The sequence below is a fragment of the Dinoponera quadriceps genome, unplaced genomic scaffold (assembly GCF_001313825.1).
Source record: "Dinoponera quadriceps isolate SergipeBrazil2010 unplaced genomic scaffold, ASM131382v1 scaffold141, whole genome shotgun sequence".
Classification (NCBI taxonomy): domain Eukaryota; kingdom Metazoa; phylum Arthropoda; class Insecta; order Hymenoptera; family Formicidae; genus Dinoponera; species Dinoponera quadriceps.
This window is the reverse complement of record NW_014554256.1, coordinates 591,368-607,100: the sequence shown is the minus strand read 5'-3', so window position 1 is coordinate 607,100 and position 15,733 is coordinate 591,368. Positions and strand designations below refer to the sequence as shown.

The 15,733-nt window shown below is 47.1% G+C and overlaps 1 protein-coding gene across 1 annotated transcript in view; it reads left to right on the top strand.

The window, feature by feature from the left end:
• Positions 1 to 12,312, top strand: part of LOC106751589 (protein kibra) — a 53,707-nt gene extending 41,395 nt beyond the window's left edge. Inside the window, exons 4-12 of the mRNA XM_014632514.1 lie at positions 647 to 755; positions 1,049 to 1,208; positions 1,328 to 2,878; positions 3,695 to 3,781; positions 5,175 to 5,364; positions 5,984 to 6,481; positions 6,573 to 6,788; positions 7,138 to 7,616; positions 7,709 to 12,312. Coding sequence (XP_014488000.1) covers positions 647 to 755; positions 1,049 to 1,208; positions 1,328 to 2,878; positions 3,695 to 3,781; positions 5,175 to 5,364; positions 5,984 to 6,481; positions 6,573 to 6,788; positions 7,138 to 7,616; positions 7,709 to 8,183 — 3,765 coding nt within the window. The 3' untranslated portion in view covers positions 8,184 to 12,312. The remainder of the gene's footprint in view (positions 1 to 646; positions 756 to 1,048; positions 1,209 to 1,327; positions 2,879 to 3,694; positions 3,782 to 5,174; positions 5,365 to 5,983; positions 6,482 to 6,572; positions 6,789 to 7,137; positions 7,617 to 7,708) is intronic.
• Positions 12,313 to 15,733: the final 3,421 nt, after the last annotated feature.

Sequence of the window (15,733 nt, the reverse complement as noted above, 5' to 3'; positions counted from 1 at the left end):
TATTGCGAATACGTAAGGACGACACTACTACTACTACTGCCTACCACTGTCGGTATTATCGTCGCTTCTTCGTGGAGTCGCCGTGCTGATTCCTTTCGCCTCGGGAATCTCGATCGGGTGTGACGCGCAAACTTTAAACCTACCTGTGTGCGACACCGTGTTTCCTCGCGATGGTGAAATTGTACGTCCCTTCCTCCTCTCTCTCTCTTTTTCATTTTCTTTCCTATCTCGTCTTTCCTCTGTCTTTCCCTCCGATTAAAAAATATTTTACGAAATTCTGTCGCCACGACGGTTGTGATCCTTCACCACGAGACACGGCTGTGTATCGATGAGTATTTTACTGTTACCTCGCTCATTCCCTTCGATGAAGCGTTTCGACGAGGCGAAACTACACGCTTCTGCCAATTCAAAATTTAGCGACGGAACGCCAGTCTCGTAGCCGTTGCAGTTTGTAAAAATACAGTTGCCCGACACTCGAAATTGATTCGGCTCCCTCGAGAAGCGATATTTCGCTGTTCGTAGTGTTCGAAAAGTGACCAACGAGAAGGATTAGTGTTACATCACGGTGGATACGAAACCTGGTCACTGTCTCTCCCGATGGTGGGTCCCGAATAGATAATCTCAGGGTAAAACTCTTGTGTTGTAGGCAAAGAAGGAGATTTACGACATAAAACAGCAGAGGCTTTGTCTGGCGCAGGATGAGTACAATCACCTCAATAACGCCTTGTCTACCCTTGGCGCATCGCGCACAAGTTGTAAGTATTTCATTCGACGGAAAGCGACGATTCTCTCGACGTAATCCCAGTTACTTTAGCGAGAACGACTGGCCTACCGATTACTTCTAAGGTAATCGGCGATTAATACTCGTCAGTATTGATCGGTAATTTTCCGACTTCAATTTTTACGTGGAAAACAGCCCCTGTAGACATGTTTCATTGCCCTGTTGAGATCGACGAGCGTTCCGTCAGACGGGATAAACGAACCGTTGTAACTTTCTCGGGTCGATTAGGAGTGACGTAAAGTGCTGATAGACATCCGTGATTGACAGTGTGTTCCAGCTCGAGTTCCTTGAGTACCAAATACGACCCCGATCTGCTTAAATCCGACGTGGCGCTCGCCAGGAGCAGGGTCTCCCGGTTGAAGCGAGAGCTCGAGCAGATCCGCGCGGAGATGAACTGCACGCAGCGAGGAGTGGATACTCTCACCAGGTATTGCTCGCGCGAACGTTGGTTATCGTGTAACGAGATCAATTTCTACCACCGAGTTGTTTCGCGCCGGGACACGCGCCTGCGGTGCTCCTCTCACTCCCGTGATTGCCCTTTCGCAGCGTGGAGCAGAAACTGAGCGGCCACCACAGCGGTTGCTACAACATCACGGAAGCGCAGGCGATCATGACCGAGCTGCGTAACATCCAGAAGTCCCTGAGCTCCGGCGAGAAGGAGAAAGCCGAGCTGATGCAGTCGCTGGCGCAGCTTAAGGACGAGCTGACGAGGCTGCAATTCTGCGAGGGCAGCCCGGAGGCCAGCACGCTCAGTTTGCCGCAGGAGAAACTCAGCACGGCCTCGCAGACCGACCTGTCGGGCGAGCTCGTGCCGATCGGCACTCGACTCGCCGAGATGGCGCGCATGAGGCTGCAATACGACGAGGCGAGGAAGAGGATTCAGCACATACAGCAGCAGCTGGCGGACCTCGAGGAGAAGGTGATGCCGGGCCAAACGGAGAGCGACAAGGACAAGCTGCTGCTGTTCCAGGAGAAGGAGCAGCTGCTGCGGGAACTGCGCAGCATCACGCCGCGCACGAGGACGCAGCAGGACATGAAGAGGATCCAGTGCGAGATCCGCAGGCTCGAGCAGGACCTCAACAACGCGTTCGAGCTGTCGAACAAGACCATCACCGACCGCGTGCGGCTGCACGAAGAGAAGCAGGTCCTGCTGCAGCAGCTCAGGGACGCGCTGCGCTCGATGGCGCTGCTGGAGGGCCAGCTGAAGACATTGAGCGCCAGCACGCTCTCGGTCAGCAGCAGTTCCAGCCTCGGCAGCCTCAGCACCACCAGCAGCAAGGGCTCCCTCAGCTCCGGGCTGAGTTTCACGGACATCTACGGCGGGCCGCAGTGCCTGGGCACGAGCGGCTCGCAGCAGGAGCGACCGGTCGACATGGTGGACCTGCACAGACGAGTGGAGAGACTGCTGCGGGGTTCCGACCAACAGAACAATCTGATCGGCACACCGTCGCCCGGCAGATCCCAGCCGAGTCTCTCGCCGCGCTCGAGTCTGTCCAGCGTGAGCCCGCCGGTGTCGCCGTTGTACGAGAACGCGCCGTTAGGCCCGCCGCCGACGTACGAGCAGGTCGAACTGCAGAGGCGGCACTACCAGAAGGTGACGCCCGCGGCGATGAGCGCCGCCCAGCACCTCGATGGAAGCCAGCTGGAGGACCGTTTGACGGAGCTCAGACTCAGTCAGCAGCAGCAGCAAGGAGTCGTGCCTCAGGAGCAGGCCTCGTGCTCCTCCAACAGCTCGCAGGAGCGTCTGAAACTCGTGGTCGGTCCTCACCCGCCCGTCGAGCTGCAGTCGAACAACATGTCCCAGGGCAGCGGCCTCGGCAGGCCCGGCATGCCACCGGCGTCGTTGCCCCAGCAGCAGGAGCCGCCGCCCTTGTCGCCCATCAGCGAGACGCCGCCACCCACCGGGATCAGGTCGAGGGCCAGCAGTTCCGGCACCAACACCAGGTCCGTCTCCGCCGCGGTGTCCGACGAGAGCGTGGCCGGCGACTCGGGCGTCTTCGAGGCGTCCAATCGCAAAAGACTGTCCATCTGCGACGTGGATCCCTTGGCGTCCGGCGAGATGAGCCTGGAAACGGCTCAGGTGCAGATCAAGCTGAGGTGCGTTGCGCTTCGAGTATTCCTTTCTTCCGAGTCGTTGCGAATCGACCGATGCCGTCCCGTAGCCTTTCGTAGTGATGTGGTGAACCAGCCGTGTCGTCCCTTGCTGATTATTCGGCGAGAGGATGCTCCGAAGTAGCGGTAATGACGCACGAATATTCGGCCTGGTGCGAAATTTCCGATGGCACTGTATGCCTGGGGAAAGTGGCACGGCGTTAACGCACCGCACATTTATGGACGCACGAGTGAACAGAAATTTTACCTTATATTGACGTATGACGTGATATTATGCAGGGTGTTGTATGACATACTGTAGGAACTCAAGAAGAAGCATGTTTCGGATGTAAATTCAAGTAGAAAATATCCTATATAAACATGGGTCCGATTCGAAACAGCCATCTGCATGTGTTCAAAGCTTTTAAATGATTGGCCAATTTTTTGTAATATTTTTTTTCTTTTTGTTAAGAATGATAATTAAAGAAAGAAAGCATAAAGATTACAGAAATTGTTCGAACTGACGTCCTTCGGCGTTAATACACAGCACGGTGCGATCTAAAATGGATTGAGCAGCCGCGCCTTCCTCCTTATTTGCTCACATGCGTCATTAACACGCTGTATTAATTCAGCTCGAGTAATTTCACCTTCCTTTTGTACGCAAAACTTTCGGTCTTTATGTTAATTCTTTGGCTTCTCTTATCTGCGTCATGCAACGCTCTACGTATCGCTGGGATTCGCGTTCGTGTGTTCGCGAATAAGATTTTGAAATCTGATCGCGGAGTATGCGATTGAATTAAAATATATAATCGTATTCATCAGGTATTCAGTGAGCGACGGACTGCTTCACGTGGGCATCGAGCGTGCGAGGAATCTGGCCGCGCTTTTCATACCCAATAACGCGGAAGTGTAAGTTTTTCCAATTATATGCGAGTGATATGTTAGAAGTATCTATAAGTGATCGAGTATTTCTCAATGAAGCGCATTTGGAAGTCTATAAAGAGCGTTTATTTTTTTAACCAATGATGAATAATAAATGAAATATTTTGCACGTACAAATAGCACACTAAGAAAATACTGCTAATTTAATTACTCGGATTCGAGCCAAGCGGTTCTCCGAGAGATAATCTTTCGGTGTAGCTTCTTCCAAATGTCGATTGACTGTGTGTCGCCGGTTCACTTTAACTTTTACCCGTGGAAAAGCTCCAATCGTGTGCGCGCGTTTACACGGGGTGTCAGTCATTTATATTCCCGATTAGTTCCCGATGATCAACAGCGGAGAGTTCAATGTGCGCAATTATTGCCGGCGAGCAGCTCGTGCTGCTGTTCGCGAGTGTTTTTCATTTTCAAATGAAAACCGCGAGATTGAATGACTTGTTCGCGCGAAAACGTGTCTGTCGGGTAGCTCGGCTTGCGCTGTGCAAATGCACTCGCACTTTTGCCAGTAGCGGCCGGCCGTAATCGGACGATCTCGATGACCTGTCGAGTTAGCCGAATAGTTCGACCGACCGTTCCACTCGCGAGTCTCTCTCTCTCTCTCTCTCCTCTGCCGATGTGCCCGTGATTGAAATGTAATTATGAAATTCTCGTCGCGTGAACTTACGTCTGCTGGATCATCGACCGGCCGTTGCCTTCGTTCACTTTCGTTACGTAAGCCCGCTATTATCAGCGATATCATGTCTCGTAATTAGCTTTACGAGGCCTCACCCGACCGGAATTTATCCTTACGGCGCACCGCATTGTGTCCGGCCGGCGGCCGCAAAATTCGCGAAACAGTGCGACGCTTCGACGGATGATGAAGGACAGACAGATTAATATACAGTTACTCGCGAGCGTTTGATTGATGATCCACCTTTTGCGCGTGATACAGCGGTGGACTAACGTTCTCCGATTCCACTTCGATGAATAGATCGGAGGGAGGNAGAGAGAGAGAGAGAGAGAGAGAGAGAGAGAGAGAGAGAGAGAGAGAGAGAGAGAGAGAGAGAGAGAGAAAATCTCTCGACTCCTATCGGCTTCTGTTCGAGTAGTCGTTTAGAAAATAATTGATAGTGATGACGAGCAAATAAGCGGTTGTACGGCCTGTCGAAAACGAGAGAGAGAGAGAGAGAGAGCCCCATTTGCACACATCCCAATCGGACGGGGATCAATCAGATTAGTCAAATCGAACCTGACCCAATCTAACTACCAACCGATTTCGACCGATTCGTGTTTGTGTGTGTTGCACAGTTAGGGCGATAGTCTCAATTGACAAAAAAAAATCACTTTTTTACACGAGAGTAATTTCCCCTCTTCTGCACTTCAGATACATCAAAGCCGCATTGCTACCGATGCAACTGCCCGTCAATCACATGTGTTGCACGAAGCCGGTGGTGGACTTACGAAAACCGACCTTCGGCGAGACGTTTCCAATCGCCGTGCCGCTCAATAAACTGTACACGAAGACGCTGCAAGTGAATGTCTGGTGTACAAGCAACGAATCTGAGGAATGCTTGGTATGTACGCGGAGAATTCGCTCAAGGCTCCGGTTTCCTTGCCGTCTCTCGGCCGGGTGACGTCAGAAGAGAGAAAATGCGTGCTCAAAATTCTGAAAAAAAATGCCGACATGAAAGTATATATTCATAAAACGACTATTCGCAATCGATCGAACGTGGTCTCTCTGGAGTGGTTTGGAAATTGCTCCTTTGTTTCAGCTTTGGTCAATAAGTACCCATAATAAAGATCAACGTTAGAAAATCACGTGGTTTATAAACGTGTTCAGCCGTGTGCCGCGTTAATTGTATGACTATATTGATTATTACGGTAAAAGAAAAGTTCTCGGAGTATTTGGAAAAATCCGCCCGAACGATTGTAAAGTGCCGTTTTATGAATATATCTTTTGATTTCGATGTATCTCGCGAGAATTTTGGTCGGTAAATTTTTTTACTTCTAACGTCATCAGTCAAGATGACCACGGCGAGGGATCGGGATCCTTGAAAGCTTGGTATCCTCTCGAGAACTTACAGACGGAGCTTTATGCTCTCGTCAGATTTTATTACAAAGCTGATCTTGATATTATGAAATTGTCAGACTTATGAAGTTTATTCTAACGTGAACATCGTAATTCGATTACAGGGTTCTGCGCAAGTCTCGTTGGCAGACTTCAGCCCAGAATCTCCTAGCGTCAAATGGTACAACATACTCTCCTTCCGTTTCATGCAACCGTCTGACAGTCCTAGCACTAGCAGCAGCAACAACAATAACAACAACAACAACAACAACAACATCAACGTGTCGACGAGCGTCAGGTCGCAAGCCAAGCACGACAAGCAGGAGTCAGATATCTCGGTGTATAGGAACACGCAAAACGCGAAGGAGGAGAGCAGCGACGAGAGCACGATCATCAGTTCTCAGACGTCCACCTTGACGAGAAATCAAGGGTGCGACGAATTGCAGACCGCCGTGTCGCTGAGATTGGAAGAGCTGGCCAATTGTCTGGGCAGCCCAGAGGAGGAGGACGAGGGCGGAGGCAGCGGTAGCGGAAGCGGGAGCGGGGACAGCAACAACGAGGAAGACATACCCGTGGACTTCATGACGGATGACAACGTCCTGGAAGACGTTTTGGAGCACGAGGTGCGTCACATCGTCGGGGAATTCTGTCTCGAATTCGCTCTTCCGATCACGAATCGTTCTGATTTCCGCGTCTCTTTGCTTTTGTCTTCAGGAGGACGAGGAGTTGAACGACGAAACGAGGCAGACGGAGGACAAGGAAACGAACACCGAGTGCGTGTTCATTCCGGAGCAGGGCAAGCAGAGGAAACTGTCCGCGGCCGGCGTCGCGCCCGGCGCCGTTCACGACGACAAGAACTCCATTGTGATCAAGAGGAGTCAGACGTTCTCGCCGAGCGCGGCCGTCAGTAAAAATCACTATATTTGTCGGGTAAGTTTTCCACGGATCCTCCCTTTTCACTCCTCTTCCAGGCGATTTCTTATCGCGTGACATCACAGCTCAGATCATCATTCCAGAATAATCAAGTTACGAAGAATTTTTGTTGTTAACCACCGAGAGATAGGACGGACTTTGGAGAGCCAAATCGCAGTTGTTTTCTAGCGATATGTTATTTTTAAGTCATTGCGAGAGGATATATTGGATAATTTTTGTTATTTATTATTAGCTTCACATAAAGATTTTTGCTGATATAGCGGAAACACGAATTTTCAGATCGTCCGTATAGCCTGTCTCCGGCTTATCGCCTTCCACTGTTATTTTTCTATCTCGTCCTTTACAGCTTAATCGCAGCGACAGCGACAGCAGCATGCCCCTTTATCGCAAGGGCGGGCCTTTCCAACGGAACTCGGTGGAGAGACGTTCGCTGCGATGGCGCCGGCCGTCCTCTGCCCTCAGCTGCAAAACCACCTCGAAGAAATCGTCTCATCTACCGCCCACAGCGAGGACATCGTTGGACCTCGAATTAGATCTCCAGGCGCAACATGCCAAACTGAATAATCTCCAGGACGAGCTGATGAGGTTACGGGAACTGAAGCAACGGTTGGAGCAAGCGCGCGAGAAGGGCGATGCCGATCTGGCGACTTGGCTGTTGGAGGACCACAAGTTCCAAAGTCTCATGGCGCAGGCTGAGAGCGGCAAGAACGGCAGGAGCGCCGAAGAGAAGAAAGTGGATAAGATGCTGAAGAAAACGTCCAAGGAGATCTACAAGCTGAGGAAAACGAAGGTTGCGAAGGGAAAGCCCGATATAATCTCCTTCAAGTGAGTAGCGGATTTCCGGCTTGGTGTTATTCCGAGTATCACTCTAATTTCCGATAATCGAGCAAATCAGGATAAATTGTTCCCGTTTTCAGGGAGAAAATGGCCTTCTTCACGCGCGTGAATTCGAACGTTCCTGTTCTGCCGCCCGAGGACTTCGGGCCGGACGGCAGTATGTATCCCACGACGGCACAGGCGCACATGCACAGGAGGTACGCGTCGGAACCGGTCACTACTACCGCTCACAATAGTTACGCTGGGAACTCGACGGCGCGGCCGAACAGCGTTCCCAGCGGCAGTCCCGCGTCGTCCTCGAAGAGTGTCACGATGGACCGGAACCCGAGCGGTATCGTCGTATCGACGAACGCCGACGAGGACGTCTCGGCCGTCCACAACGCCACTGGCAAGTCTGTGTCCGCCAAGGGTCGACCGGCGACGACGGAGTCGAACGCCCCGAGTACGGAGAACGGCGAGGACGAGAGCGTCAAGTCCATCGAGAAGAACAACGGTAACGGGGAGCCAAAGAGGTACGAGTACGTTGTCGATCGGGTTTTGGGCGTGGAGGTGTGAGAACCGGAAGGGGAAGGAGGATCGTCGAGTGGAAGTCGATGGCTCGAATCCGAGACTCGCGCGAACCCTGCGACGTCGGTAAACCACCGAGGAAAGAAACGGTCTCTTTCTCTCTCAGGCCGGCTCGAAGCCGGGATGCACGCGAGAAGGAGGAACCGGTGTGCGAGATCGCAGCGCGATGTGGAACCAGCGGCTTCCTAATTCTCAGTATCAGGTGCCATGGATACGGATTCTCACTTAGCACATTTTTATACCCTTCCTCCACCGAACGCGATCGTTGCTTTATTTGCGGCGCGTCTGTGCCAATGCTGCGTGCTATAGAAGCGGTCCTTCCACGGGCGTGACGTATAGCGAGGCGATGCGAGCGCATTGTGTGTGTGTGTGTGTGTGTGTATGTGTGTGTATATACAATACGTTATTGTGTGTTTATATATAATGTGTATATATGTACGCATGCAATAACGCGAATTATTTAAAAAGGAAAACAGTGCACTACTCTCCAATATAGGTTATTTAATTTCTCATTTTTTTTTCTCTCTTCAACCCGACTCGTCACGGGTTTCTGTTTCGCGATTGCGCGATTGTGCGCGCGAGATTATTGCGACTATCGAGAGATTATCGTCGTTTCGTTTCCTCTGCGTGTGCGTCGGAGCACATAATGACCCCACCGAGCAGCTGGTCTGCAACTCGAAAATTTAATGAAAAGTGGTGAATGGGGGAGGGGGGGGGGGAAGTTGCGCCGAATTGAAGAGCTCATTTCCAGATCGAAATCTATATTTTTTATAAAATTATTTGCGTCTTGTGAAGCTTTTTTTTTTTCAATGTGGACATCTACTCGGCGACTTATTAACGGAGTCTCCTCCGTCATCTTTTAAGAATAAAAGATTTTGGGAATAAGCGCTTCAATTTCGTTCAGACCTGGGCGATATTGTCGTCTTATTGAGTCGAGTAGATAAATAGCTTTATCGCGTCTCGTCGTTTCTGCTGTAAATTTATTTCGGTACAAATTATTTTGCTGCAAAGTCTATTTTCTAATATTTGCCGTTATTACGGATTTGTTCTGATTTAATAGTCAGTTTATCAATTTCTTCCCGGCTACATATGCAGGAAAAGATAAACATACACATTATCTATCGATGTCTATATCTATATTACATTATTCATGTGATGACCGTTCGTAAAAAGCTATTTATGACTCGTTCGGTATAACGCATTTGTTTGTTTCTTTTTTTGGCTCTGAACTCCTCAAGAATGCAGCACATCCATGCGTTTTACAAGTGTCCTTCATATTTCGCATCGATTTCGGCGACGCGAATCGTTCAACATAACGTGCCTTATTATTGATGAATTCATCGCGTGGAAGAAACGCCGCAAGTACGTAGGATATCATGTGTATATTGGAGGTACACTGATATATTGACACTTGCGTGTTGAAACAATGGGGATACTTTGTCAACCGTCGAGGGGGGTGGTTTTGTGACAAAAGTAGTAAAATATGACGTTTCTCGTAAGAAAATGTGATTCTAAATTACCGACGGTAATATTTATATTGGGCTATAAATTCTATCTAACGAGAACATATTGTTTTATACACAAATTGTCAAACTACTTAAAATTATTTCCGAGTATTCAATTAAAATAGCGATGTAGATTTCTAACTACTTTTCTCACTACTTTCATACTCAAAAGATGAAACAAGAAGACTTCCTCGTCGGTTGTACACGCTGTGCCTTGCGTACCTTACTATTATAATTACTTAAACGATTTTCGACATTATGCGCATATTTATATGGCTGAAAATCGTACGAGTAACTCTGATTATAATGATAAGGCGTGCATGACGCAATGAATGTTCGTTTGCAGAGCGGTTTGAACATTTTTGTTCGATGTGTTACGTAAAATGAGAACTTATCATATGCCTCGATAGAAGAATCGCCGAAGCATTGATTGCGCTATGATGATTCGCCATATTGCGCTGCTTTGTTGAAACATTACTTAAAAATTGATTGCGTAGTATTTTATCAGTATTTAATAAACCAAAAAAATCAGTATTTTCACCCCCTTTTTTTTAATATACTCACATAATTACAGCATTACAAATTCCATGCGAGATTCCGTCATACAATTTCGTAAATATTTTTCTATTATCCTAAGAATTACTTAAAAAAAAAAGCTCCTATCGAGTGTCGGCTGTATTCTGAATTGCGTCGAGGAAAACGTGTTTTCGTTCTGCAAACAAATTCTATTATCACGATTCTCCGAAAACCCTTCGGCATCGTGCCGTACATCGCAATTCTCTGATGTACACAAGACACGTGTAACGAAGCGTTTTGGCGAAAGCGCAACAACAAACAACCCGAAAATACTCATCGCCATTTCCCATAAGTAAGCGACGACGACGTTGTGACATGATAATACAAAGTAATCACAGCTGTTTTTTTTTTTTTTTAAGTTCAAGGTGCGGGCGCACCTTTGATGCTAATGTAACACGGTGGAGAAATTACTCCTTTCTAAAGATAGATTGTCTTGGTTGTAGTCTCGGTGAATTACTATTCCATTAGAATGTTGTTTCTTCGGTTTTCCCCTCTCTCATTAATGCAACTCGATGAAAAAGAGAACAGGATTTAGATTGACCATGGCTGGTACTGATTAGTCTCGTTTGCTGTGCAATTGACCTTAAAAAGTGAATCCTGAAGGTGTTGTTCCGCTCGAGAAACAGATCGTTCGTTGACCGCGACAGGTAAAAAAATATAAATCATGTCCAACTCGTCGGAAAAAGAGAAAGATAAGATTTCGAGAATTAAGATCGACATCGTCTTTAACACTGGAACGGCCGTCATCTTATTGACGGTTCTTTTAAACAAACCATTTTTCGGGCGGTCAAAGATCTAACGATTAAAAGCTTTATTATCAATTAAAAGCTTTATTATCAATGCACCCTAACCAAATTTGATGATGCCTATATGGTGTGAGAGGCGGACGGGGGTTTATTGCTTGATTTGGAATATGAATTTTCTATTTATTTATTTATTTATTTTTTTATTGCGTTTTTATATCCGAAGTGAGCTCGGCCGTTCTAATGTTAATATAATAAAGAAAAGAAATGTTAAGATCGTTATTAGTGTCGCTGATAACTTCATAAGAGGTATCACCAAGATAACGGATGCCATATTATGTGTATATCGAGGAGTAAACGGTAAATTTTTAAAGTTGGGGAAGGTGGGGGTTAGCGAAAAAAATATTGAAAAGATTTGTACATACTTTTGTACATACGCATCTCAACGAATATATATTTACGCGTTTATATATAATTATATAAGTAATACAAAGAATGAGCTCATTCTTCGTATTATTTACAGATGTATTTTTATCGGTGAAACGTGCGTTCGATTTTACAGAGCGTCTCGTAAACCTGCATCGTTCGTAGAACGATTACAAAGTTGAAGAGCGAAGAAATAAGTATATTGCGTGTGTGTGTGTGTCGCGCGCGCGCGTGCGACTGAGTATGTGTGTAAGCCGATATCAATATATGTAATTGTTTTCTCACCCAAGTGCCGGATCTATTACGCTCATGTATTTAATTAATGTTACAAAATATTGTATTATTTACTACCGCATAGCGCCTTTCTGTATCAAAGTAGGTATATAATGATAACATCGATAACGGGGATGGCGTTTAATAGTACCGCTAAGAAATGCTAGACGATAAACGATAATTTCGTAAAAAGACGTATTTCACGCAAAAAAAAAACATACACGTATACACACCATTACACGAGACACGCAGGCCCCACAGGTACAACTACAATCACAGTTTGATTTGTAAGTAACGGTTCGTATGGTAACGATTAAAAGGACAAAATATAATATCCTCTTGCCACGTTCGTTTGTGTGTGCTATACGTTCCCCTCTACTACTATAATAAGAATTCTGAACGAAGTGATTTTAAATAACATCAGTTTTATCAACATCGAAATTTCCAAACGAAAAAGTCGCGCTAGCATGCACACAAGTTTCTCGGATTTATCGGAGTTACAGTAAGAAAAGCATGAAAGAATTAATTCTTGAATTATAATAAGATACAACAGGATGTGAATCAAATAAAATTGCTCTTATGTCGTAAGCAATACTCAATTTCGCAATACATCTTCCATTTAATGCTACTCAACCAAACTTTTATGTCTCAATATTTTTATAGAAGGAAAAATATATCATGCGCCAGATGCCTGAAATTCAACTCAATTTTCCTTTCCCCCCACGCAATATCAATTCGATACGGAACCATTCATTTTAACTTCTTTCCTCACGATTTTGTCAATATCAATTTTACGATTATTTATTGCCTGTTCGAGTAGAAAAGTGCTCGGGACAATTTTACAAATGTATTAAATCGATCACAAATGTCATTTTATATTTATTTTTATTTGAAACGTATAACGTACAAGAATTCATGCGTTTTCTCGTTTCTGACATCATCGAACAAGGACAGTTGCAACGAGGGACCAGGATAGAAATTTTTTACATTTCAATATAATAAATTAAATATATATTGCATTTTCTGAAAATCTCAATAACAAAGAGAGAAGAAGAAGAAATTACTGTAAGCATACTTTCCAAATGGTAGAGTGACATTAGAGACTGTGACGTTCCTAAAGTCAATATGGCGATCTTCTGACGTCACTTTGCCACTTGGGACGACCTCATGACTTGCGCGTCACTTCGCGCACTTTGACGCTAGAGACTATCCGTGCCTATTGATTGCCTAACTCGTGGTAAAAAATGCGCAAAATCTCCGTCGTAAAAAAGTTCCACGAGGGAGGGGGCGTCGGCGAGAAGCATCGGCAGTTGATTTTCGATCGAGTCCCCATCAAGGCGCGGCGGGAGGAAGTACGGACCGATTCAAAAATCGTCGGTGGAAACGTTCGGACATGGCCGCGGATTCGGGAAAAAATGACTGTATATAAATTTTATCTCCATATACCCGTATATAATCATATATAATTATATATGTCCCACGTCTAAAAAATGCTGTTACACGAATATAATTGAAGTAAATGCTTACGTTTATAGTTACCCCACGGTGTAAACATTTAATTGAATCAAACGATTTTTTTCCATTTTTCATCCAACAGTTTGACATTTTTATTTCGTGCGCACGTATATAATTATATATACGTGGCCATATAGAGACAAATTTCATATATAAAACATATAATTATATATAATTTTACATGATTGTGTACATAAACCTTTTTTCCCCGGTTTGAATCAGGCTATCACACGAGCTCACCCTCATTTTTACCGAGTGTTCGTGATTTTTTTTCTCTTATACGTTAATCGAGCCCGGCAACGGGTTCTCATCTTGGCTGTGTAAGAATTAAACGACAATTAAAACGCGACCCTCCGGTGTGAGAGATGGCCTCGTCCGTCCGGATGGATGCTGCTACTATCCGGGCAAATCCCGCCTACGCTGCGCGAAGGATCCTGCGCGCCTTTCGGCGGATAGTCAACGTACGTTGCAAAGGTGCACCGCGAATGTTGAACTGCGAACGACATGGAAGCACCCGAGTGCGCCAAGGTGCGAGCGCGGAGCGTTCTGAATTTGCTGCGGGATTGAAGCTCAGTGCCGCGGGCTGATAATGACGCGGGTGCCGCTCGTTTTCGCAGAAGGCACGATGAGTATTGCAAAGACAGAGAGAGAGAGAGAGAGAGACAAGGTACACGCTGGTCACGGGGTTCTCATCGAACCTGACCAGTGACTGTTTGCCTTCGGGAGTCTCCGATTCTTCCAGACTGGATTCTGTGATCCCTAGTCCGCAATCTTGCTTCAGGACGTAAGCGGTGAACGAACTGACTAACCACGAACGATTATTTTTCCGACAAACGACGCGTGGTTGGTCAATTCGACGACCGTTCACGTCTTAAGGCAAGATTGAGGACAAGAAGGTAACCGTGCCCGCCAACAACCGCCGGCTAGGTGATGCCGTCGTTGCGCGGGTACAACATATGGCAGAAAAGCTGCGGAACGAGGACGCACCGGCCCGACACACGTCGCCGATCACGGAAGATTACGGCAGGCCTGAAAGCGCGCGGTTGTCGCGCACGAGGTGATTCGCGTGGTGTTCCTCTTTCGCGGCAAAATGAGATTCACCACGGCCGAGTACACGAACATGATAATCACGTCCGGGATGGCGAGGGAGAATTGTCAGGCCGCGAGGGACACGGGATGCATCCTGTCGTCGCAGGAAGAGGACGCGTGCTGCGGCCGATGAGAACCCCGGCGTGCAGCAAACGCGTTCGATCTCCTGCGAAAGCACGCGAAGCACGAACCTCGCGCGAAAACGGCTCCCCGCACCAGCCGTACAGCCACCGGTGTGAAGTCCCGCGACTTCCCGAGGGAAACTTGGGACTGCGTGTCCAATTTTGCCAAGGTATCTCGTCGTCGCCTCCTCCTTCTTCTCGTCTGCGTTAAAAGTGATAAGAGACGAAGATGTATCAACGTGATATGTGCGATGTAGGATAGTGTGTGGAAATCCTTGCTTTAAAAACATATTACAGGAAATTATTAGTGTTATTAAATATCAGGACTCCTGGTCCCTCGCTGCAAATGTCCCTGTTTGGTGACGTCAGAAGCATTTATTTCGATTCGCGTGTAATTTGTAAACAACAGTAATTTCTCCTTGTGGACGTATGATTATATATATATATATATATAAGTCGACCCAAGGGCCACTGAAAAGTATGTAAATGGAAAGTATCCAGTATGGCCCATTTAAATACACTTAAACAGCGATGAAGTAACAAATTCTACTCTGTTTCTGCCGTTTCAGTCCGCTGTTATCGTACTCTATTAGCGGATGTCCTGTTGCATTTTTGCCAACGGCAAGCTGCCGACAAACTTCGCAGCAGGCGAGATCCGCTCCCGCAGATTTGGCTGTCTCAGAATCGCTCAACGTTCCCGTCTCTTTCAGATCGGCCCGTACTTTCTCCCGCCGAATCTTCACGGAGAAACATAAGCCGATTTCATTGAAAATCAGCTGCCAGTGCTCCTCGCGGACGGTCTCTCTCGGCATGCGGGCGACTCCGATTTTCCAGCACGACGGAACTCCCGTGCACTTTTGCCGCAAAGTACGCGATAGCTTAGACGCACGTTATTCGGGAAAGTAGATGGCTCAAGGTGGCCCAATTTCATAGCCGGCACGATCATCGGATCTCACAGTGCACGATTATTTCATAGGGCGCTACGTCAAAAGTTCCATTGTGGAACGGCGTGACGATAAGGAGGATGAAGCACGCGTAGCGATTCGCACGGTTTTCAACGCCATTACGCCGGAAATGCTGCACATGGCGACGCGTAATATCATACAAGGAACGGGCCTTTGCATACGAGAGGGCGCACGGGACATCGAACAATGGTTGCATTAAATCACAAGAATGGACTAGATCGGGGAAACCACTAAAAGAAAAAAGAAAAAAAAAGTGTCACGCGGTCTACTGCAAGATGGTGTGGAAATGGTAACCTCTGTATTTTCACCCCCCCCCCCCCCCCC